This window comes from Dunckerocampus dactyliophorus, chromosome 16, assembly GCF_027744805.1.
Source record: "Dunckerocampus dactyliophorus isolate RoL2022-P2 chromosome 16, RoL_Ddac_1.1, whole genome shotgun sequence".
NCBI classification, from domain to species: domain Eukaryota; kingdom Metazoa; phylum Chordata; class Actinopteri; order Syngnathiformes; family Syngnathidae; genus Dunckerocampus; species Dunckerocampus dactyliophorus.
The window spans coordinates 1,097,784-1,124,389 of NC_072834.1; the positions used below are offsets into that span (position 1 = coordinate 1,097,784).

General features: G+C 42.4%; 1 protein-coding gene across 3 annotated transcripts in view; it reads right to left on the reverse strand.

Moving 5' to 3' along the window:
• The window catches only part of srrm3 (serine/arginine repetitive matrix 3), a 65,328-nt gene that overhangs the window by 6,767 nt on the left and 31,955 nt on the right, over nt 1-26,606 (reverse strand). Inside the window, exons 4-14 of one of the 3 annotated variants that reach the window (XM_054754336.1) lie at nt 24,261-24,356; nt 21,255-21,359; nt 20,022-20,102; nt 19,498-19,566; nt 15,285-15,320; nt 13,759-13,809; nt 13,233-13,340; nt 11,496-11,652; nt 2,272-2,549; nt 1,204-1,449; nt 1,000-1,131 (exon numbers count right to left, since the gene is read on the reverse strand). In XM_054754336.1, coding sequence (XP_054610311.1) covers nt 1,000-1,131; nt 1,204-1,449; nt 2,272-2,549; nt 11,496-11,652; nt 13,233-13,340; nt 13,759-13,809; nt 15,285-15,320; nt 19,498-19,566; nt 20,022-20,102; nt 21,255-21,359; nt 24,261-24,356 — 1,359 coding nt within the window. Of the gene's footprint in view, nt 1-999; nt 1,132-1,203; nt 1,450-2,271; nt 2,553-11,495; nt 11,653-13,232; nt 13,341-13,758; nt 13,810-15,284; nt 15,321-19,497; nt 19,567-20,021; nt 20,103-21,254; nt 21,360-24,260; nt 24,357-26,606 lie in introns of all 3 variants that reach the window. The other 2 variants (XM_054754335.1, XM_054754337.1) reach the window with 2 other exon arrangements.

Here is a 26,606-nt window from a genome sequence, read left to right on the forward strand (position 1 = left end):
CTACCCTAAACGTATTTTGCACGCCCATTTTTTCCAATTATATCCTTTATTGGGTGGTCTTCATTGGGTTAGGGACCTGACTCACAGAGGCTTGGAACAAAAGCCAAACAATATTGTTGGTCATGCTGTGGAATAAAAAAGTACATTCAACACTACTTTGCTTGCATTATTTTTTATATTTTCATAACCATATTCAATTCCACAAATTCATGTTTGTAACAAAACCGGATCGGATTGCATCAGATCGGAAGCCAAACTGGATCGAGACATCCCTACTAGTTTATGACCTTCTAAATATTGTTTTTGACATCATAAGAGCCCTCTAGACATGAAATAACACCCCTATAGTCACCTTAACACTCCTATTACCCAAAATAGTAGACATAATAAGAGAAAATAAGCCATTTAAGATGTAAGTAAGACTCTTGCTTGTGTGTGGCTGTAAATATGTGCCGGGGAGCTGAGTGAGAGGCGGACAGGAAGTGATGTCGTGGTTCAGAGTTGAGTTTTAGCTTGGAGTTGGTGTGCAACAGTGGCCCATGTTAGGAATTACTGTGCCTGTTGCGAGAGAATTCAAACCTGCAATAAAAGCTTGTGTGACTAACTCAGGGGTGTCCAAAGTGTGGTCCGGGGGCCATTCATGGCCATTGTACGTTTTTCTATTTCATTCAAAATGTTTTTTTAATAAAACAGCAAAAATGGGGAAAAAAGCTGTCATTTTTCAAGAATAAAGAGAGAATATTAGGAGAATGAAGTCATAGCTACGCTAAAACATCCTAGCTTTGTGTTACCGCACAAAGTCAGTAATAATACACTGCAGCTCACGATGAATTTGCCTGTTAACGTTTTAAATGAATATTAAAGTTGTAGGTGTTGCGCATATGGAGAATATACTGTACGTACAGCATATACGGTAGCGTGTATACGGTATACTGCGGGTCAAACAAAAGCAGTCAACAATCCTCAAAGTTCAACCAGCAAGTAGGTTGTTCATCTTACCTGGTAATCCTGCGAGCCTCCATGAAACTGGGTGAATCTCTCCTCCGTTTGCGAATGGGCGAGTAACTCCGAGAGCGGCGTCGGGCCCGGCTGTCGGTGTCGCTGTCGCAGCGGTTCTGGCTGTCCCTCTCTCTGTGCGGCACACAGAACCTGGTCAGAGCAGGCGACACAAGAGGAATAAAATCTCGGCCGGGGCGCGCTCACCTGGAGGCGTTCTGTCTGGCGTGAGGAGACTTGGTCTTGCTGGGGCCCCGGCCCCTGTGGGCACAGGAGGAGTGTTCGCTGCTCCAAGAGCTGCTGCGCTGCCTCGCGTTCTGTTTGCTTCGTGACGCCTCCTTCTTTCTCCCGGACGTGTGCGAGTGGCGGCCCGAAGATGCTGATGGGCTGCGGTGGTGGGCCTGACCTCGACCGGAGCGGCGGTGACGCTTGGAGGAACGGCTGCTTTTTATCCTGAGGAAGACGGCAAATCTCTCACCAGCGTGACGCTATACCGTGATCACTGCATTCCACGAGGATTATTGTGGAAAACACCTCATCAGTAACCACAAATTCTACATTCAACCTGTTTTGTTGTCCCCATGATGGCTGCCAATTACATTGAAAAATGGCTGGTACGTGAATGGACTGACTGATGTTCACATTGTGTGCGTGTATGTCAGGGGTGTCCAAACTTTTTCCAGCGAGGGCCACATACTGAAAAAAGAAAGGACGCAAGGACCACTTTGATATTTAGTAAACCAACACTTGGAGATATGCTAAGAAGCTATAAATAGCTCAAGAAAAAACTGCATTTCACCTTTGTAATGTAGGTGGCATGCTACTAAAAATGATGTTTTTTCCATAATAATACCAGTTTATTCTTGTAAAATTGCGACTTTTGTTTTCTCTTCATATTTTGACTTTATTCCTATAAAATGACAGCTGGTTTTTCCATTTCTGCAGTTTTTAAAATTTATTTTCCAACTATTTCATTTCAGCTTCCCTCTTGTAAATTTTCTTCTTGTAATTGTAACTTTATATCTTTTTCTTTAATTCAACATTGTTACTAAAATGATATTATAAGTTTATTCTGGTAAAATGCCAACTTTTTCTCATTAGAAAACCATTTTTTTCTCTTAATATTTTGACTTTATCCTGGTAAAAATGTCTGCTGTTTCTCATTTCTGCTGTTGAACACCCCCGGTTATGTGAATGCACAGTTTCTCTGTGGCGCTGATCAGTTTACAGAAAAGGAATGACTGGAAGACGTAGAAGTGCAATCGTTCCTCTTACTTTCTCTGATGCCGGGTCTTCCCCCGGTGAGTGTGGTCGTGTTGGGAGTGTGCCGAGTCGCTGCTGCGAGCAGGAGAGCGGGAGCTCCTGTTCCGGCCTCGCTGGCTCTGTCTCCTCCCTGATCTGTGACTGACAACCGCGCTCTTGCCGTCGACGCTCCCGGCATCGGCCTTGTCCCACGTCTGTGCGGCTTGACTCCTGCTGGGGGCGCTGTGGAGCTTCTGTTCTTTCAGCAAAGTGGACTGGATGCTGGCTGAGCCCGGGGCCAGTAGGCGGAGCTTCTGCAAAGAAATGATGACCAACAAAGAAAAAAAAAAAGAAGACAAAAAAAAAAGGAGAAAAGGAGCATTAGAATGATTTCAGGCGTGCGACTGAGCGCTACGGTACCAAAAGAAGGTAACATGAGAAAGAAAAAGATCTAAGTTTTCTCCAAAAGGCTTATAGATAGATAGTCCTCTATGGTGCAGCGCATGCAATACTTGGCATGCAAAACCATAATGAGTTGAAGAAAATCATAACTGCAAAAACAAAACAAAACAACAAAACCAAACTAAGAGGAGAAGGAAAAGAGGGGGGAAAAATACCAAAATAAGTGAACCAAAAAATAGAACAGAGGCAGAAAGTAAAGAGCTACAGATAGTGGAGAATAGAAAAAGAGGACTTCTTTCATTTGAATGATTTAAAGAAATGAAACAAAACGAAGACAACTGGACGGAACATCACAGAAATGGAGGGAACAAAATAAAGATCACAATTATTCAATCAGTCGAATCAGAAAAAAAAATCATCTGCTACTCAATTTTTCTCTTTCCTGAAGACAAGCGCTGAGATGTGAACAGCGACCCGTTTTCTTTTTTTTTTTTTTTTAATGGTTATTCTTGTTTAACTCCCTTTTGGTTAACATCCACTTACCAATAAAGTGGTATTCCCTCCTTTAGTAGGTAAGGTATGAAGAAAAGGGAAAAGTGGGGCAACATAAGTGCATCATTAGATTCACAAAATGCAAGAGAAAAAGACACAAAACCCTTCCTGTCAGTGAGTCATGACACAGTGCATGGAAATCAATGGAAAAGAAGTGACAACAAAGAGGAAAACCACAATGTGCAAGGGGTCCCTCACACCAAGTACTTCCTCTGGCACGAGCCACCTTCCGAAGCGTCCGTCTGGCAACATTTAGCGGCGCTTCCTTTACGTTTGAGACGTTCCCATGGAAACGACCTTGAGCTTTAAACGGTGACGGCGGTCTGTGCTCACAGCTGCCTTGATACAAGTTGTTAGCAGTGCAAGAGTTTGTTGTTAAAATGTCTAAACGGAGCTTCTGCCACATTAAACCAGTCACCGTGGACTGAAATGGCAAATATTTATTGGCCCTGAATACACTTTTTTGCAACAATGTATCTTTTTCTTTTAGGTTGAACTAACTTTTCAAGACCACCGCTATTTTAAAGGACAATGAAAACTCCCAAGACCCACGGCAACCATACATGATTATGTAAATTACACACTGAAATATGAGCGTAAACACGCAATAAAATGGCTCCAAAAGACATCATAAATCTGAACAGTTAGCCTCTCATGCATTACTCACCAAGCAGGCATAACATTACGACCACGTACACATTGTAATTCCATCCAATGCAAACAATAGTCCCCAAGTTGGTTTCTAACAATTGCGTGGTGTCGTACTTGTGGGTCGCAGCATGTGGTCTGACCTGAATAAGTCAGCGATACAGTAGTCCCTCGCCACTTCGCGCTTCCAATTTCGTGGCTTCACTCTATCGTGGTTCTTCTAAAACATATTAATTAGTAAATCGTCGCTCTTTCGTAGTTGAAAATTACTTTTTAAAATTCTTTTAAGCATTTTCAAGCATAAAAATGGTAAAATAAACAAAAATTCCATTTAATGGCATTCAGGAGATGCATTCAAAAAGGTGATATATAGTATTCTACAGTCGTCACGAGGTGTTAGTAATGTTACATTGATGAGGTAATAGCCGCCGCAGGAAGTACTGTACAGAAAGCGGGAGTGAAAAAGGAACAAGACACTCTCCTAATGCTAACATGTGAGTTTTTCATAACAATGTCTAAATTAACTCAAATATCAATAAAAGGCAAGACGTGTTCAAAGAAGCTGTAATATGTAGTATTCTGCACTGGTCACTAGGTGTCAGTAGTGATTCGGTGAGACACACAAGCACCAGACTTTAATCGCCGGAACAAAAGTCTTTTTTGCAGGTTTGAATGATCTCACAACAGGCGCAATAATCCCTAGCCTGGGCTACTGTTGCGGCTGTAACCCACACCAAGCTAAAATTCAACTCTGAAACCCTGATGTCACTTCCCCCCACTCAGTCCACCCGACCATATTTACAACAACACACAAGCACAACTTTTATCTGTGCCTTATATGTCTTATTTTCTCTTATTATGGCTACTATATTGGGTGGCTGGATAAAGGTGTAAGGTATGAAGGTATAAAGCTGACTGTAGGGGTGTTATTTCATGCTCTAATAATGTTTAAAAAAACATACAGTGAAGTGAAAAAGTGTTTGCCCCCTTCCTGATTTATGTTTTTGCATGTTTGTCACACTTAAATGTTTCATACCATCAAACAAATGTAAACAGTAGTCAGTGACAGGACTTGGACTAGACCACTCCAAAGTCTTCATCCATTCAAAGGTGGACTTGCTGGTGTGTTTTGGATCATTGTCCTGCTGCAGAACCCAAGTTGCTCTCAGCTTGAGGTCACCAGCAGATGGCCGGACATTCTCCTTCAGCAGAATTCATGCTTCCATTTATCACAGCAAGTCTTCCAGGTCCTGAAGACCATCACACTACCACCACCATATTTTACTGTTGCTATTATGTTGTTTTACGCCAGATGTAATGGGACACACACCTTCCAAAAAGTTGCCCACAGAGTATTTTCCCAAAGGTGTTGGGGATCATCAACTTGTTTCCTGGCAAAATGGAGATGAGCCTTAATGTTGTTTTTGTTCAGCAGTGGCTTTGGTCTTGGAACTCTTCCATGCAGGCTGTTTTTGCCCAGCGTCTTTCTTATGGTGGAGTCATGAACACTGACCTTAACTGAGGCAAGTGAGGCCTGCAGTTCTTTGGATGTTGTTGTGGGGTCTTTTGTGACCTCTCAGATGTGTCGTGGCTGCGCTCTTGGGGTCATTTTGGTTGGCCGACCCCTCCTGGGAAGGTTCACCACTGTTCCATGTTTTGGCCATTTGTGGATAATGGCTCTCACTGTGGTTGGCTGGAGTCCCAAAGCTTTAGAAATGGCTTTATAACCTTTTCCACATGTATAGATCTCAATTGACCTCAGTTATGTTTTAATAGAGGGGCAATCACTTTTCCATACAGGGACATGTAGCTTTGGATCATTTTCTCCCTTAACAATCAAAAGTTTCATTTAAAAAGTGCATTTTGTGTTGAGTTGTGTTGTCCTTGACTAATATTTACATTTGTTGGATGATCTGAAACATGTAAGTGAGACAAACATGCAAAAAAACACATCAGGAAGGGGGCCAACACTTTTTCACACCCCTGCATTTAGAAGGTTGCAAACTGGTTTCCATGCTCTATATGCGAAAATACTTTATTTATAAATAAAGAGTCGTACTTGTGGAAATGGGGGCTGGGATCAATTAACCACGATAAACAAGGGGTTACGGTACGGTGGATCCCCGCATATTCACAATTCTGCATTTGCGACCTCGCAAATTTGCAGATTTCTATTCCAAATAATAATAATAATAACAATCAATTGCATTCTTTTTTTCATTTGTGGGAAAATCTGCACGATTGTGCTTGTTGTTTCCATCCGTCTCATTTACCTTACGTTGGTACTCATTTGTAATAAAGCATGAAACATACAGCATAAGTACATGCTGGTGTGAGCACTTTGCTTGTATCTAGTACTTCCTGCGGGTGGCGCCATATCCGCAGGAAAGGAGCACAAAATGCACAGCCGCACATCTCTTTCACTTGCAAGCCTTTGCTTGCAAGCTGAAAGCGTCAGCTCGCGCTGTGCCGTACATGTCTTCCTCACCCATGTCATCATCATCGTTCATTATCTTTCACTGTAGCCGAATCTAATCAGTACAATAGTCGCTTTTATTGTGATGTGTTGATCCAAAATCAAGGGAAAAGTCAACCTCAAGCTAGCAGGAGGTTTCGGAGGGGGAGGAGCGAGCCTGTGTCGCATATGATGCAGCAGCATAACCCCGGCGTTATCTGAGTGTCAAACCAGATACTTTTAGTCTGTTACTCGCATGTGTGCAACCAGCTGTACTGGATCTCATGAGAATGTGCAGGTGGTCATAACGGCCGCAAGAGTAAGAAGGGCCTCCGTCCTCCCGACAGTAAAACAACAAAGTGATATCATAAGAAACCTGGATGACAGCTGCTTAAAACTGTTCTGAAACCAGTCTGTCGCAAATGACAGGACGCATGAACTAATTCATCAACAAACAAAGAGATGCTGGACAAACAGGAAGGCATTCTATCAGAACACAAAATAAAAGTACAAATGCAGATAGAGAAATGAACCAGGAAGATTGAGCGGGATACTTCAGAATGAATTTGAGGCCCAGAAAAAAACCAAACAAAACAAAACAAAACCCCCAAAGCTAAGCAAGTAACGTAATCAAATCTTCAGAGTCAAATCATAATTGATGAAGAACATTAACTTGTTTAAAGACCACTTGGAAACAACAGAGAGAGAGAGAGAGAGAGAGAGAGAGAGAGAGAGACACTGACGTCACTCAGGCTAAGGTGCTTTGTCACATTCTCATCTGCATAAAGATCACGTGCGTAGGCAAAGCGTTACCTACCTTCCGTTTCGATCAGTGACACGTATGCAAGATCAACAACAACAAAACAAAGGAAAGAAAGAAACAAAGAAAGGAGAAGGAAAGTTCTCCGCAGCGATATGGGAAAAAGACAATGACCTCTTTTAGTATCAAAGCTACATAGTTTGTCCAGACACGAACCAGAAATCAACAAACCCAAAAGCAAAATGAAAAGGAAAGTCAAAGATATCAATCCTGCATAGAATCCAGATGGAAAATTAGGATGAGTCTAGAAACTACATGATTTGCTTTGTCTTTTTCGCTTGTACAAATGCAGCCATGTTTGTATCCAAACGGGGGGGGTGTGAATGGATATACAGTAGTTTATCATCATGTTAGTGGACATCCATGTGGAGTGGCTACACGTGGGGGGAGGGGGGGGGGGGGGGGGGGGTAAAGGTTTGCATGCAGAGCTGGTGGACGTGAAAGATATGTGGGGAGAAAAAAAATGACATGGCAACAAGAGTGCGTTGGGATTCACAGGACGTAAATGAGGAGGTGGGGGGGGGGAGCGTCAGAGGGGCGGTCTCTGCTAAGATGAACTACAGAGTCGGCACATTTGAAAGGGACCCCAGTCATGTTTTGGCCTGTGCCTTCTTCTGTGTACCTACTACTACTACTACTACTACTACTACTACTACTACTACTACTACTTGTCCTTTTGCAGGTGACCTTTGTGGTGTGAACTGATGAACACTGAAGGCATGAAATAAGAGCAAAGAGTGCTGGTTTAGCTCATCGTGTGACGAGGGAACTCGTGTTGGAAATGGCTCGGGTCCCTTTAAAATACAAAATCATGTCAATTAAAGTGGGAATTGTCCCAGATCATCTTGAGTCTACAAAATAATGAGTTGAGGGCACAGTCAGTTTGAGACTGTCTCACTCACGAGTGTGGGTGTCAACATCCGGGATGCTTCCCTTCTTCTGCTTTTTGTCAAGAGGGGTGAGAATGAACCCTCACGCACACACACGCACACACACACACACACACACACACACACACACACACACACACACACACACACACACACACACACACACACACACACACACACACAGTGTGCAAACCAGTGTTCTTCCTTGCCCAGGGCATTGAATCCATCGCAACTGGACTGTTCAGGTTGTCCTGGAAGACGTTTCACTGCTCATCCGAGCAGGCTTCACCCGATGCTGAAAGACTAGATAGGACAGATCGTGTGGCCAATCAATCGATCGCAACTGGACTGTTCAGGTCGCCTTAGAAGACATTCCGCTCAAATCCAAAGGCATTTTTTGACTGATGTGACTTGATAGTCCAGAAAATAAGGTACTTAAGTGATGCGACCGTTCAGTAAACGACCCCTGATAGACTAGCTACTGTATGCTAACGTCTGTGACATCCCAAGGGTAACATTTATTTACAAAATGAAGATGTGGGAAGCCCTGCATGACGGCCACAGAATGTTTGTTTTTTTATCTCCCCACCCGACAATGAATGTCAAAGAATACTTGAACAGATTTTCTGCTCCATCGCTTCATTAATCAGGCAAGCTGGTTGGCGCTGCTTTTGTACGGGAAGCATCCTGGATTGTCTTGAGATGAGACAGACCCAAATAACACAGACGTGAAACTATCCATGGAAACGACAGAACGGTTGCAGCTGCGGCAGCAAAGCCAAACGTGAAGTTCATCCACAAACGTTCACACATAACCTCATGTCGGAAGTCAGCACCTACTGAATTGTGGCTGCTCGAGGTGTTCACTACACCTCAAAAACATGTGAGCTCACAAACGGTGCTTGGATTAGAGACACTGAAATCAGTCACAGAGAAGATGCTGCCACCTGGAGGCAGCATGCAAACATAATTCATCAACTCCAGTGGTTTAGATGGAGCTGTTGTGTGCCTGCCTGGAGGAGAGGAGGATCTATCACTGAGCAAAGCTTGTGTTCAACAGAAAGACAACGGCATTGACAAGAAGAAACGATTACACATACCCAGTTAACCTAGTTGGTCCAGCTCCAAAGCATGTGAGTGCTTTTTATGTGAACAAGACAGAGACATTGGGGCATTTATTCATCGTTAAATACCATTTTGATTGATTAAAGAGGGGGGAGGAGGGGGGAGGATAATGAATGGTAGAAGCAAGAGAGAGAGAGCAGATGAGGCCTCATAAGACACACACAAGAACAAAACAGTGGCCTCTCCAGGTTGACTTAGGAAGGGCTTTTGAAACGTATTCCTATTTCACAAGCATTCTCATGTGTCTTTCAATCAAACAGTAAGTTGCCTTTCGTGTGTCCTCACAAGAGTTAGTGGAGGCTAAAGTTAAGGACGACCGTAAATGCTCCAACGATACGAACGAACCTCAAATAGGACGGGGCATTAATTGGGAGTAGGTAGGCCTGTCCCCGTAACAAATTTTGCCAATAACAATAACAACAATAAGAAATCGTCCTACAAATGATTGGCAATAAATGATATTATCGACATTATTTTGAGACCATTTTTCCTGAATGTAATAATAATATATAGCATAATAATTCGGGATGTCAGATAATATCGGTGGGCTGATGTTATCAGAGCCGCGTGGTTAGCATGTTGGCCACACAGTCTGGGTTCGAATTTCCATTGGGCATCGCTGCATGTTAGGTTAATTGGCGACCCTAAAATTGTCCATAGGTATGAATGCAAGTGTTTGTTTATATGTGCCCTGCCATTAAATTTTAACAAAGAACATAATAAATTAAACAGACCAAAAAAATCTAATCTATTAGTCCATCTACTAGTGTTTCTTAGCAAAACCTACACTTCAATAAAAATCACAATCAATCACAATATTTCGGATTTTTAATTTGTTATTTTCCGCGTCTTGACAAGAAAACTGAGAAGTAACCCTGAAATGTTGTGAAGTCCACATTGTGAGTCAATGCAGACAGCAGCTCATTTGCATAAACACTTCTGTGCGGAAGACGCTGTTTCCGTTTCATGAGGTGTAAAGTTTGGTCAAACTACTTGTTGTGAATGCACCATGAGGTGTTATTTTATGTAAATTGCACTGTTTTGTATTCTTTATTTCATTGTCTTTGTCACAAAACTTTTCATGTCACAGAACGACGACGCGCAAGAGGGTTGAAATTGACATCAGGTCGTGTTTTATACACAAGAAAGTATTGGATCGTGTAGCACACGACACACACAGCCGACAAAATGATCAAGTTCGTTTCTATTTATTATTCTTGATGTACTGGTTATCGTGACAGGCCTAGGAGTGGGCAAACATTGGAGAGAGGTTGTTGAAAGCGACTTCATTTTTTTGACTATAATAATGATTTGGAGCGAATGAGAAAGCAGAGACAAAATAGTTGCGCAACACAGCAACAGCGTAGTCGATGCTGACGAGTTGATTGTTAACAGCAGCACGATGAGGGTAACGCAACCGACGGCAGCGCATGGATAGTGAGTAGTCAATGCAGTCATTTTGTGAATAAAACAACTTCAGGAGGTTGCCTACAGCCGCAGCTGTTAATGCCAAAGTTTGTTATTTGCTTGTTGTAAGCCACGCATCCAGCGCCTATAGGAGATCTGGAGGTTAACTGAAGCAGGGAGCATTTACGGTATGCTAGAACCGGACTATTGTGGCTCATATGGACACCTCGGCACTGACAAACACAGTGGCTACGCTGTCTTCTTTGAAAGTAAGTCAGTATCGCACTCACTTCAGCGCATTCCTTTTCATATACAGTCTAACTAAATGATATTGAGATTAGTGTGTAGATTAGCTCGAGATTAGACCAAGTGCAGGTGCTAGTGTAGGTGACGGACACAAGTTCATTAGGTCGTTGACTTGCTCACTTCACAGAGGCACGGGTTAACAATATCACTTGATACCACATCAATCGCTGAGCCAGGGTCTGTGCAATCTAATTCATATTTATCTTTGGACTTTCCATTGTTGGCTTACTTATTCTTGTTTTAGATACACACTGATTTGCGTGTTTGAAGCGGTCATTCCTTCAACCGTCAGTGAGCAAATGCATGGAGGGAAGCGTAGGGAGCTTTGCTCCTCATTCTGGGATCAGAGTGGGCCCGGGTGGCTTGATTCTGCATGTGAGCAAAGTATGCTAATGCTGTGCCCTGAAGGTCTATGCAGAACACACACACACACACCAGAACCTTCTTCTCTGTTGCCACAACAAGAACAATGAAGAAGATGTCAGAGAAGTCAAAGAAAGCCAGAAACGAAGCAGCAGGTCTGCTATGCATCAGGAACAAGGACAGTCATAGAAAATGTGCCCTGTGACCTATGAAGGACTAGGTTTCACATTTTAGTGGGTAGGTTTGGTGGGGGTGGGGTGAACAGAGCAGAATAGAGAAGATCACATACATCTTGCACCTTATCGCCCTCAGTGTTGTTGAGTCTGCCGGCTTTGCCATTATGACTGCGCTGGGTGTGGTCGCCATTGGGCCAAGCAGCGGGACTGTTGGGGCCAGATGACAGTGACGATACCTTCTTTCCATCCTTCTTGTGTTTGGAGTTCAGTCTGAGAGAACAAAGGCACTGAGATTACTGTCACCAGCGGAGAAACATCGCTCTCATAACTCCAATTCTCCACAGAGTGGAGCATTAAATATACGCTTTGCTAGTTGTAGCCCAGGGTGGGGTGCAAGGGGGTTTCTGGGCTCAAATGAAAGCAGTAAATCCTGCATTTGTGGGGGTGTTACGTCATACCTACTTATCAAGATGCTTATCACACGTATTCATGGCAAGTGTACAGTGACGTACGGGCCAGGGAGGCAGGTCACAATGGAAAATGTTTTAAAATGAATAATAACATGAAAACATAATAACATGAAATTATTGTTTGTCCATTTAAGTGTGTTATCAAGGTTTTAACATGTTCTCAAGTAAAGATTGTTGAATTTGCACATCTCCTGATCAAATAAAGGAGCACAGGCTGAGACAAGGCTGCGCTGAGCGTTTCCTGTCAGCTTTAAAGGAAAAGTGCACTTTTTGGGGAATTTGGCCCATCATCCACAACCCTTACGTGAAACATGAACACATGTCTTACTCTTTTCTGTGCGTTTTAAAGATATTTATACAGAGAAAAGGAGCCAGATCATTACTGCACGTATGGGACCGACTTATTCCTCCCATAAAGTCGTCTGAAAAAGTCTCCAAAAGCGGCAACAACGCTCCATTGAAATATAATGTGATGTGCATCTTAACCAAGCTACAGCGACATTGGTATTATTATTATTATTAACATTGTTTCGCCGATTGAACTACACTACTGCTGTATTGACACTTAGCTTCACCACAGACTCGCACGTAGCGCGTCAGCGTCGCTTTCACAGCGCCTCGGATACGACCAAAAGGTAAGGCTACATATTCGAGATGCTGCTGTGCTTTTATTTCTGAGTTTGGAAAGGTTAGCGCTGGGTGTAGGCGTTCCTTCTACGATGCTGCTATGTGAAGTGAAGTTCCGGTATTGCTTAAAATGACCGAAATACACAAACTACTGTAAGTATTCCATGTTCCCATGAATGTACTTGTTACTACATGCTCACAGCATGGATATAAAACCATAAACCTTGGTGGAGGTGTTTTAATAGCAGCCTGTGTAGGCGGCAGAGGTGGATCCCATTACGTGCACTATCGAGCTGTCGCTTTTTAACTGTTTGAATATCTTTAAACGGCACAGAGAAGAGAACAGCATATGTGTTCACATCTCACGCAAGGATCGTGGATGATGGGAAAAATTCCCCAAAAAGTTTTCCTTTAAAACCTTAAAAATAATGATCTCCATGTCGTGTTTTTGTGAAGAAGTACAACAGTCCTCCTCGCTTCTACGTAGCGTATCACGGTTGGGACCCAACATCTAGAAATTACATTGTCCTTCAAACACATCTCTCCAAGTAGTCCTTTTTGTAACACAACAATGAGTATTATGATATGAATGTCAGCAATTAAAGAGGGCGGTAATAAGATACGCCGAGGAGTTACATCTTCCTCCCATTGATCCCCTGAGGCGTGCTCATAAATGAAGAACCAAACTGATGGTGTGATATCACCGTGGAAGATGATTATGCATACAGTATGCACGCCGTGTGTTGAACGTACCTGCCGGGAGACTTGGAGGTGCTCCGTGCGGACGTCAGGGAGGCGCTGCGGCTGCTGCAACAGCTGCCTTGACGCTGGATGCTCCTTCCGGGGGTCTCGGCGGGGGAGCTAAATGCACGGCCACAAACGGACGGACACACATGCACAAATACAAAGGAATTTGTATGTACGTGCACATCAAGGCTAACTCAGTCACCCGTCAGGTTATATTTCTAGCAGGTCAGGCGAACACGTTTAGCTTGAGCCTGCGTAGCTGGAAAAGAAGCCATTAGTGGTTTATGCCCTTTAACGCTCTGGGAGGCTGAATCTGACAAAAAAGGACGACCAATAGAAACGTATGAAATATGACAACTGTTTTACTCTTCATGGCATATTGTTTTCTGCGCTGAAATCCATAGAGTGCGCAGTATCTACATGATCTCCGATGGCATGCATGGGCACAGAAATACACTGTAGATGTCCTGGCAGCGTCACATCAGCACGTAGGATGCTAGGAGACATTTTGTAGGGATGATGTGTGTCTCACCTCTTTCTGTGTTTGCTCTTGTCTTTGTGCTTGTCCCTCGGGCTTCCTGACCTGAAAACAAGACAGTGAAAGACTTGAACTCTTTATTGTTCCCTTCACTTCAACCCCGTGCTTACACACTTCATATACTTTATGAATTTAGTCCACACGTCAAAAGGAAAACACGTTGAGGATTTTTCATCAAAACATTATTATTTTTGTAATTGTGGGGAAAAAAGCCAATTTTTGCTTTTTATTTCCAAAAGTAGGGCTCCCTCTTTACTTTTAATTGCTTAAAAATGACAAATAAATACAAAAAGAAATCTGAAATACACGATAAACACCCTTACCTGAAAATAATAATCCTGGAAATAAGTCAACAAATAATAATAGTAGTGAGTAGAACGGGTCTGCCCCCCCCCCCCCCCCCCCCCCCCCGAGGTGAAGAAAAGGTTAAAGGGTGCATTTACAACTGGGTATGTTTCATTAAGAGCTGTAATTTAACTTTGCTAAATTCTTGGTTTTATTTTGAAGTTTGAAGATGCTTTTATTGTGAAGGGATGTTTACCGGTCACGGTTACACCAAATGTTGCGCTCTGTACATTTTTTTCATATATCACATCCATGGTGCAAGCAGATAAATGATGAGTGGAACCAAAAAAAAACGTATTTAGTATGATAATCAGTAGTAATAATTGGGCATTGCAGTTTTCGCAATGCTGTGGCGCCCCCTGGTGGCCACGTGGCCCTTAGCGTTGACCTATGTTGCCCAATGGCCAGCCACATGTACTCTTAAGTCGGAAATAACTTACAAATGTGAGCTCACAAAGCATATAATGTCAGCATGGCACATACAGTAACTGCCGTGTCCTGCAACAAGCAAGCTTGAGTTCTGCAGGAAATGGCAGCGAGGGTCATCAAGTTGAACCACTATCTCACTCACGGTGCGATCGACGCAAACATGAGGCATGCTGGGAAGCCCACACGCACGCTTCCCCCAACACACTACGGTCATCATTGTTTACTGGTGGTCAGCACCTGTATAGTTTGCAGTTGAAAACGCCTTTGATGCATGTGTGAGGCGTGTTACAGGGCTTACGCTTGCATTGCTTGCTTGTGGCGAGCAAACAATGGCAATTAAAGAGATGGGGAGGGTTACTGTAATGGAATCTAATCTAATAATAACGGCAGTCGCTTTTATTGCAAAAGTTGATCCGAAATCAAAGGAGAAGTTCACCCCAAGCTAGCAGGAGGATTTGGAGGAGACGCTTTAGAGGAAAAACACAACATTTTTACTGGCGTCTCAATTGCTAGCGTTTTTTCGCCATCGGCGGGTGGTCTCGAGCCGTAAACCCCCCCAAGTATGTGGGATCTACTGTCACACGTTTACCTAACGCATGTTAATACCACTCTGATAATGTCATAATGTCACAAGTGAGCATTGCGATCTTCGTAAAGGCAGCTCTGTGTTACCGTGTATGTTACATCATGTCCCAACAAAAGGAGGAGGTGTTTATTTATAGTTATCTTCTGTGTCCCACACATACCTGTACCTGCGCTTTTTCCTGGAGCCTGATGCAGACCTACAGAAGCAGAAATAATGATGACATGACAGCTGCTTGAACTGAATTATTCATACGTGTGCACCAGGAGACGGATATTTTTACCCATGTGGTTTACATCAGGGGTGTCCAAACGTTTTCCAGCGAGGACCACATAGTGAAAAATGAAAGTCCGCAAGCGCCGCTTAGCTATTTTGTGAAGCAGTACATGTAGATATGCTAAGAAGTCAGATATGTTCCAAGAAAAAACAGCATCTGAGCTTCGTCATGTGGGTGAAAAAGACCATCATTTGGATCAACTTCGGCTTTTTCCCCATTTTGCTGTTTTTTTTTTTAATTTTGCAAATATTTCAACTTTCTTCTAAAATAATCAATAATCAGTGCAATTTTCTTCTCGTAATATTCTGACTTTGTGTTTTGACTTTATTACCGCAACTTTTCCCCAACCTAATTTTCCCCCCAAAAATTGATTCCATCGTTTCTCATAATATTACACCTTTTTAAAAAATTAAGTATTTTTTTCTCTAATATATCAACGCTTTGCTACTAAAATATATTCATTCATTCATTTTCTATGCTGCAAGTCCTCACAAGGGTCACGGGCATGCTGGAGGCAGGGCCAATGGCAGGGCACATATAGACCATTCACACTCACATCCATGCCTATGGGCAATTTATTAATATTATTATTAATAATATCATTTCATTTTTATTTAATTTTTTTAATAATTTGTAATATTTTAAAATTACAGCAGTTTTTTCTGATTTTTTTTGTTTTTATTTTCAAACTATTTCAACTTTGTTCATGTCGTGATGCAATGCAATGCAATGACTTTTTCCTCATAATATTATGACTTTAGTCTAATTAAATTAGAACTTTTTTCACAACATAATTTTCCAAAAATTCTTTTAAATACAAAAAAAGTCTTACTTTAATGTTTCAACTTTATGCAAGGTTACGACATTATTCCCATAAATTACAACTTTTTTCTCTTAATATTTTGATTTTTTTCTTGTAAAATTACTGCAGATTTTTTAATTTTTGCTGCTGTGTTTTTTTTTTTTTTTTGGTTGGTTTTCTTGTTAAATTCTATTTTTAGAATGTGCTGGGGGCCAATAAAAAACACCTGTGGCTTGCATCCTGCCGTGCTTCAATCTGCAGCGGGAAGTGAAAGTGGGGTCTCAGCTGAAATTAGGTGTAGAAATATCTCCACTAAATTCCTACCGATGTGATGACCAATGCCATCTGATATGCACTGCGTGTGCTTCCACATGATCTCACACACGTCTTTATATTCTACACGTACAGTATAGCAACAAGGGACGTCTGAAAACGCGATATCGGATCATATCGGTATTGTTTTTTCTGCCGATGCTGATGTCACATCACAATAAGTGCACAAGAGAGCAAACGAAGGAAAAGCAAACCTGTGGTGTGGAACGTGACATGCAGTGCTGGTTACACGAGGGGGAAGTGAGGCGTCATCCTTCAATGCTTGTAATCTAATATCACACCTCAGGAAGAATCACTCAGAGTCACATGCAGCTTGTTTTTATCATCGGTATCGGAATCGGCAGCACGAAACCCAGACGGGAGCATCCCTCCTGTTAACACATTTTGAGTTGTTCCTATCGCTCTCAGCCTCATTGCGGTTTCCATGGGGATGAGTGAGACAGAGCCGTGGGAGTTTGTTGCCATTTGACAGAGGACCCCCACGTCTCCCCTGCTGATTCTACCTACAGTGTACAGCGGATCGAGAGGGAGCAGCAGCGACTGTCAACCAGGGAACCAAGTGTGTTCTCCAGAAGTCATTACTGTTTATGTCACTGAACAAAGCAGCACATCAACAGAGAATCACCTACCACCCACGGCATGTTCCCCCAACACACCTCCACAAGTGTTTGTAACAAACAAGCAGCTGCAGAAGTCATTTTTAACCCATCCCTTTTCGTCCTAGTGTTGAACCTAAAAGGATAAAAAGCTACAAGGGAGGTGGAACCCTTCATGCGGTCCTCCTGTGTGTCAGCCATACATTATGCATACGTCAACAACACCTGCATTGCAGAGCAGCTGTGGTGTTTGGCTCAAGGGACAGAAGAGCGGACAAAAAGGATTTGAGTAGAAGCGGGACAGATGAGAAGTGGGGAACAAGGGTGTCATAGTGTTCGGCAATGTGAGGATCAGTTCCATTTTCTTGTGATGTGCAGCTCCTTCCGTGTACAGGTCATAGGCCTGGTTCTACGAGCATTCAATCATGGCTTACGGTCCTTACGATTCACTGCATCAACAAAACGGAAGTGAAAATGGAAGTGTTTTTTCCCGCTCAGACTTACATTACATTACCTGGTGGAAGATCGTGGTACCCCTACGCCAAAAAACTGGAAAATGTACTCAAATAAAAATCAGACATTGCTTTTGAACTGCGGTTCCAGAGAATGAGCTAATGAAACCGGCTTGAACAAAAACGATGATTTTGTTGCACAACCTTTTGAAGCAATTACGGCAAAACTCTCAGTGAAACTCCTGAACCTGTCCAGGTATTTTGGCCAAAAACACTCAAGAATGGCTTGGGGCCAAACACTGGACTATTCCAGCGTGGCCCTCTACAAGGCATCGTGATTGAACGTTTGGCCCTCCACATCCTTGTATTGCACTGGTAAGTTTTATTCTATTTTAATGTATTCTATTTTGTTTATTTGTTATTTATTATGATTTACTTTAAAACGATTACTGTTTATCATCTACTAGCAGGTGTGAGTATGAGAAGATTCTATTTCCTGATCTAGGTAAAGTCCTTACAACCCTCCTGGGGGATTATTAATACCTAATATCCAGATGGGAACGGATGACTGGGTGAAAACGACATAATACACAAGGCACACCTACGTGTGGCGCTGTGAACCGACACGCAGATGGAACTGCGTGACACACCGAACCATAGAAGAAGAAAGAACACATGCGCATACGTCCGTCACCTTCCGCTCTCCGAGGCTCATCTAGATTTACGACCACATGGAATTACTTCTATGAGTCATTTTGGAGAAAAAGACTGTCGAAAGTCGACTGGGGTGGGTCACGTCTGTCAACATCTTCTGATATTATGTTGGCTTGTCATCAAAGCTCGCTTCTATTCTGTTTCAGGGCACCCAGAACGCCGTTTCCGTGTGGATGAGAGGCTGAAACAATAAAATGCTTTGCCGTTTTGACCTGAAAACGTTTCCGAGCGGATAGCCCCTTAGATAGCCGGTCCTATATGCATCTGGAAATCCGTTGTCATCGTTCACTTAAAAGACCCGTTCAAAAGACTCCACTCAGTCATGAAGGTCACAGCCACACAAGAGAACGGCAAGCCGGAGCTGTCTTTCAAGTTAAAACTGTGGTTTTCAGGATGGAATACGAGCACTGCTTCAACGCCGCTGATGCAAAGGGCAAGAACATACAGAACATACAGTACATACAGTACATGTGAAGCGCACGTTACGTGAGGTGTTTGCCTGCATCTGTTGGGAGTAACTCCAATCTCATGAAACATCTGCAAATGGCCACTACAAAGCCAAATCCAAATACTTCTACGTGAAAGCGACGCAGTAATGACTTTTCATGCTTACAAATTACAATACTGAAGGAGTAATTCAGTTCCTAATTTGATCACCTTGGGGGGAACGTAACTAGTAATTTGCCCCACACTGCTTTTGCATCATACTATACAATAAAAACTGCCCTGTAAACATTTAGGGTTTGGACTGGTGATTAAGAACGTGTGATGTAAACCCCACCCCCACCCCACCCCACTCCCTTAACACAAGTTGGACTCGGCCACCTTTTCTTGACATCCACAAATCCTCCTTTAATCGACACTCCTGCCTTCTTACCTGTCGTTTACGCGCCTCTTCCTTCTTTGCTTTCACCAATTTACCTTTCCTTCCTCCTTTTCTGCCTTTCTCTCCTTCCTATTATCCTGCACCTTCCTGTATTTTCTCCTTTTCATCTTCCATTTTTCTTCCTGTCCTTCACTTTTTCTTTTTCTTTCATTCCTTCCCTGCCGAGCATCTTTCTCTTCTAGAGTGAAAGCAACATACGGGCAAAGCATGAAAGGCCAATGTCTGCGTAAACTCTTTAAAACTTTGTACTCGTGATTCGTGCGAGAATGGTCGTGAGATTCATCCCTGAACATCAGTCACTCTGTCACACACGCACCTGTCACGTTTGTGTTTCTTCCCACTCTTTTTCTTCTTCTCCCTGCGAGCGGGTGATGAACTGCCAAATCTACAGATGCAGAAAAGACAATCATGCAGTCAGCCTCACAATGGTGTCAAACTTTGGACTGAATTTTGCCAATACAGTATTTGTGTCTAAAACTTGACTGGCAATCCAGCATATACAGCATACAGCCGTCCCTCGCAATGTAACGGTTCAATTATCACTCCCTCGCTGTACCGTGTTTTTTCAGAAATTAATTAAGCTGTTTGGTGGTAGACTCTTAGTCAGAACATATTGAAATAAACTTATTTATAAATGACTTATTAACTTATTAACTTATTAATAACAACTATAACAACTATAAACAATGTTGACCATGGAATTTCCATTTCAAGGGAGAAGATGATCTTTGTGGGTTTGGAGAACGTGTCAAAGAACGTTATACTAAGACAACTGAGTCCAATTCAGTTATTCTGCAAACAAGGCTATTTTATCAAGCACTATCAGCGGAGAACACTCACCGACTTCTTCTGTGGCTGGATTTCTTCTTCTTTTTTTTCTTTGGACGAGGGGATGGAGAGCTGTTGGACTTCTTCTTCAGTCTGATATACAGTATTCATGGAAAAACAGAGGAACAGACTGTGAGCGATGAAGAAAAATCTGGGAGAAAAAGGTGGAACATGTGGAGCAGCGAATGCGCATTTCCGTGTGATGTGTGCTATGAGCAGCACGGCACTCCTTTTACGCCTGCGGGAACACAATTCATGATGAGGGAAAGTGAGGTGCGTGAGGTGCATTAGCCTATTTTTACACTTGTTTGACCCTTGAAGGGAAGTTTGGTTCAAATGGGAAGTTAACGTCAGAGGTTCCACTGTATACATGTAATATCTGCATATTCACGGATTTCCTTTGGTTTGATGGCGCTATCTGCAGGGAAAAAAAAAAAAACGAGTGCAGCGGCTATGATTCCAGCACATACTCGTCGATGCGATGACAGGACATGACGTGTACTGTTTTGTACTATTACGGTGTGTAGTGTACTATAGCGGATGCGTAAAACGGAGTTTGAAGTGCTGAGAGGCATATTGTAGGGCTTACCGTATCCAAAATAGGCTTTTATGCCCGTCCTTCACGAACCTCCACAAACAGCGGGGATCTACTGTAGTAAAACCTTGAGTGATATTTATTGTCACTGTAACAAGAACATTACAGCAACAGCAACATTGTCAGCTACCTACACACCTGGGGGGTATACTGCGAAGTGACTTTAGGTCCCGACCAGGTTATGTCCAGACTTTCAGCGTAAAATGGGCTATGAAAGTGCCAGTGTTTCATTGTGTAATGGCATCGCCATTTATTGAGACCCCGGTGGACCCGGAAGCAAGAATAATTCTGGTAGCACGACGACGGCAGCGGCTACTTCGACACCACATCGATCCGCGAGTATTCCCTGATGAAATTCTCTGTAGGAGATCCAGATTTTCAGCTGGGGGAATACGCCACATTTACTCACTTTTTGAACCGAGCATCAGGAATAAAATGCAATATGAAATCTTAATTAGGCCATTCTTAGCAGATACATATGTCCCAGCAGTCCTTGCATGAGCACTCAGCCCCAAAAATCGGTCGGGCACTACTACAAAGCAATGAGAATCACTTTCTGGAAAATGACCGTCCTCTGTGTGTATGCACAGTTTAATTTGCGTTTGAAAACATGTGTATATAACGTGTGTGTGTTTGCGTATGCGTTGGACCTGTTATCACTGTGATAATCATCATAGGCATAGTCTCCGTCTTCATCGCCGACCAATTCAGCATCATCTTCATACCTTTCAGGATAGTAGTGCAAGTGGTTGACCCTAAAACATGACAGCTGAGGGTCACAAGGGAAGTCAAGAAACGTGAAGCAGTGAAATCAGCTTGTTCTTGCATCGCTGGTCTTCATTTAAATATGATGAGTACTTCTGACCTGGAATGCTTCAAGAAAAATGCAGAGCACAGAGAATCAGCCACACACCTTTCAGTGCGACATGCACCCGTAGAACAACAAAAATATAAACGACTAATGTTATGATACTGTATAATCATAAACAATAATGATATATATCATTCACGTGTCTTATGTAGTTTCTCCTCTGCAATTCGTACTGTCTGTCAAACATTTGCAGCATTTCTAAAAATGCTGGCTGGCTTTTACTGTATATCTCGTGTTTAGTTTGTTGGTTATTCAGTTTGAAAGTTTACGAAATAGTATATAGAGGTACCATGGTTTTCGTTTTTTTTCCGTTCCGGTCAGAGGAAAATTCAAATGTACGAAAACCGAAGCAATTTTTGTAAGAGGAAATCATGTAAATCACAAAAAAACGAACAAAAAAATACATCTATTTGAGAATAATTATAGTTTTACATGCAGATAACAATGTGACATAATTACAAATGACCCTAACTTAACATTTTTCCTTGACTTTGAGTTTGCAAAATGAATGTGCCTTGCAGGACACAGTTCTACTGCAAGGTTTGGTGTTGGGTGCGTGATCCAAGATGGCTGATTAAACAAACAATGCTCTGAGTAGTCTGTCCACATGTGTATCAATACCACAGGATTCAACGTGCTCAAGGGGAAAACAACAGTTTGCTATGTGCAAACAATAACTGAGAGTGTACATGAACCAAAACCCAAGCACATGAAAACCGGGGTGTTCAAAAACCGAGGAGTAAAGTATGTAAAAGTATGTAAAAACCTTGATCACCTTAGACGAGATATCAGCACTTAAAGCCCAAGTCTGGGGCATTTCAGCAGATGCTGAGCGACTACGTGCAGCACAGGGTCAGTTTCTCTATTTATTGTTCTAAATTGGATGGTTTTTATGTGTAAGACTAAAATGACTGTGGGAGGCTTTATACTTGACATTACTTAGTGGTCCCAGCTCTCCGGGATGAAATCAATCGAGGGTATTGGTAAACAGAATTATGTGCAAGCACATTTGCTCCAGGCTGTTTTCCTGCCCGTGTGCACACGCAGTAAGCCACCACTGAGGGGCTCAGGCGGTCAATAGCACTAGGCCCTGTGCAAAATACGGGATTTGAATAAAGAAGTGAATGAGGAAACTGAAGCACACGGTGGCTCGTTATAGATCTCAGGTCATGATGGAGCTTGCTAGCATTCAGGAACATAAATCGTTCGGTAAAAACACTGCACAGAGGCGGCTGCCAAACAGCTTTTGGGGTGACCACGTCACATTCTACCAAGCTCCTTGTGGGCACTGCAGCATCTCAATCCGTCACGCAGAGTTGGTCACCCTTGTATTTTTTGGTGACTACGATACCAGCTCAGATCATTAACAAGCTCCTCATGAAGTTGTAACTAATCTAAAATGCTGCGGCCCAAACCACTAACTGTTTGTGTTTGGTTCATACTGACTTGTTCTGGGTGACTTGTTCTTGTCTAGGGCCTAAACAATAATCTTTAGATTAAAATAATCGTTAGTAGCAGCCCTAACAGTGACGCTTTTCATGTCTACTTTTCAAGTATTAAAAGCAAGCTTCTATACTGTTGCCTCTTTTGACACTCCTCTTTGTCTAGCAGCCATCCGTTACCAACAACGGTCTGTTTGTGCAAGACGTGTGTGAGTGCCGAGGACTGGAAAAGTGTAGGGGACAACCCTGCAAACTGCAACCTTGTCAGTTTTCTACATCAAGACTTTCACGGACTACTTGTGCAGAAACTCATCAGGGCCTAAAATCCCAAATGGAGTCTAATGTGTGTGTAATCTTACCATACATCTTTCCTTTGATTTATTCGACTCTATGTTCATCAATATCTTCCAGAAGTCAATCACCGCCACATGATAAAAAACATGTACAACTCTGCAATGTTAAGTTCATGAAAAATAGTGCAAATAAAACATTGCACTTACCAAAATGTATGTCAGTGATAACAATCATGATGATTAGACACCACAACGTTTTCATGAATACACGTTTACTTACTGGAATAACGTTTTAAGTACGTGGAGTCATTTTGGCCCACTGCTACAGCCGAGCTTCTTGCTTTGCAGCAGGTGCGTATGAAAACCAAAACAGAAGGCGTTCAAGGCGCTTCTTACGCTAATTAAAGCATGAATCCAGTTTTATTTCATTTTATTTTCCTATCAACCTAAACCAGGGGTGTCCAAACTATTTCCACTGAGGGCTGCTTTACTTTTTTTTTTTTTTTTAAACTAACCCAAACAAAATATTGAATATAATGTATGTATACTGTATATTTACAAATATAAACTATATTTCTTCATTTCATCAGTGGTAATAATATTATTATTATTTTGAACTGTTTCTCCTTACATTACTTTTACAAATATATCAGCATTCTACATTCTACGTTTTTTTCCTCATACTAATATGACTTCTCTTAATATTTTGACTTTATTATCATAACATTATAGCATTTACTCAACCTAATTTTCATACAATTTCAACTTAATTCTTTGTTTGGTTTGTTTCTTATATTACAACTTTTTTCCTACAATATTTCAACTTTATGCTGTTTTCTTCTGTTAGTATAATGACTTCACTCCCTTAATGTTTTGTCTTTATTCTTGTAAAATAACTGCTTTTTTTCCATTTTTGCTGTTGTTTTTTAAATTTTATTGTTTCATCATGTTTTTAGAATTTGCCCCCGAGCCGCACTTTGGACACCCCTGACCTAAACCAACTTAACCTAAAAGCATGGATGGAGGGGAGGTAAAAAAAAGACAACTTACACTGGTTGTGAGCCGTCTCTGGTGATGACACCTTCCTTGTCCATCAGCATTTGTCTGAATGTGCTCACTTTCTGCCGGATCTCCTCCTCCGTGTACCTGTACACGGACAGGAAGACACCACAGTGAGGGAGACATCGGTGGACTGTGGACGTGATGACAAGCCGCCGTCGTGAGCAGACAAGGATGGCCGATTGCTTATTAGAGTCAAAAGGAGGCTGCGTGAATGTCAGTGAGCGAGGTGCAAATTCCAAAAGCAGCAAGCCGGACTGCAGCAGGGAAGCGGTCAAGTGACGCAAGTGCCACATTCTCACAAAGAAGTCAATATGGAAGAAGGATCTTGAGCAAGCTATGCTTGAATTAGTACGTCTGTATGACTCTCTCTCAAAGCTGACATGTTTCTTGTTTAGGCCGCAGCTGAATGATCTTTTTCATTAAGCTGGAAAGTGTAACTTGATGTCCAGGGAGGGTTCAACAAACTGACGTAGACGTAGACACACATACTGTACATTACTGCCGTTCTGCATTAAATTCACTGTAGGGCGTCTGTATTCCTATTTCACCTCATAAAATTGTCAGTGGAGAATGCGGATGAATAAATCAAGCCCTCTTAGAACGTTCCGTGCAGCCTCTCACAGTAGGAGTGGCGACAACTCCGCAAAGGATGCAGTAATAATTCATCCAGCTTCACTGAACAATCATGACTGACACCGTTAAATATGTCGTCTTCTGCTAACAGACTGTGGTAAGACAGACATGCTGGTCTGCACGTCAGAACACACTGAGCTGATCTGCTGCTGGAGTCACACCCTCATCACATCACCTCCCCACATTCTTCCCTTGTTGCGCTAATGAGCTCTAATGAGCTACAGTATAACGAAGAATGAAGAGAAATAGGAGATGAATGAACTGATGAGATGAACTGAATCAGAATTTGGTTATAAATTGGTTGATAAATTAACCAGCAGTTCATCTCAGAAAAGAACAGTGGTGTTTACTTTTCAGGGATTAACAAGAAGCCTGATCCTATGCTTCCTTAGATGCTGCTATCCTGATATTGACAGCGTGGAGAATGCGATCAGGACAAGCCGAAAGATGGGCCGGAAAGTCTGACAGCAGCATCAGGTCCTTCTGTTGGGCAATCTCTCAACCCGGCAGCTGTCAGCTCAGCACAATAGAAGCCCAAAGCACTTAATATTCATGGCTTCCATGCGGAGGACAGGACCCATTACCATGTGATAGGTGCTTCCTGACGTTCTACAACAGTTCTTGCATGCTTTTGGCTACATCTGAGGTGATTGAAAATGGGTGCACATACGTCAAAGGCTCAGAAAGGGACAGTTGCTTTCTCCTTGCCATTGTGCGAATCACAGCAGTGGTTTTAGTATCTGTAGCTTCTGCAGATCTTGTGCGTGCCTAAATTGGCCGTTTGGAATTTGCACAAGCGAACCAAACATGGGACACTGAAAGGTGGAAGAAAGTTTTATTCTGTCATGAGAAAAAATGTCAACTTGACGGTCCTGATGGCTTCCAGCGTTACTGGCATGACAAGGAGATCCCACCTGAGATGTTTTCCACACGGCACATCATGATCCTTTAATGGAACAATGGAGCTTCAGGTTGTGCAGGGGCGTCAAACGGCAGCTGGCTACGAGGAGACACTGCAGGGGGCGTCCCTCATGCCTGAAGGTCCTTGTCTGTGTGGTAATGACTGGCTTTTTCAGCAGGACAACGCTGCACTTTTTAAAAAATTTTGCCCATCGTCCAAAATCCTTATGTGAGACACGTCTTTCTCTTTTCTGTGCGTTCTAAAGATATAAAAGCAGGTAAAATGGGACACACGTATTCCGCCTACAAAGTCAGCTATTAAAACACCTCCAAAAACCTCCAACAAGGTGTTATGGTTTTATTACTGTTTCATTTCAATACTGCATTTAGTGTTTTTACTACTATATTTCATGTCCTTCATGTGTTCAGTGTACAGTGTGAGTGACGTAAGTGTTAATTTAAGAATGAGATCCAACTTATGCTAAAATCGACTTACGCCGCATTGTAGGAACGCACTGCCTGTAATTAACATTCAAATTTCACACCATCGACTAAATTCTTATTAATCAATAAAGTGATTACTTCGCCCATCCCTCGTCAACAGACTAGGATACTGGCCAGACACACCGGAAAGACAGAGAGAAATGTTTCTGAGCAAGTGAAGAAGTCCAAAAGTTGCAAAAGTGGTGCATTTAGATGGTTTTTGCTATTGCTTCCTTGTAAATTTCGTAACATCCAGGGAGATGCAAGCACCACCTGACAATTGGTGGTCAATAGTCAGGATTACACACTAGCAGTAAT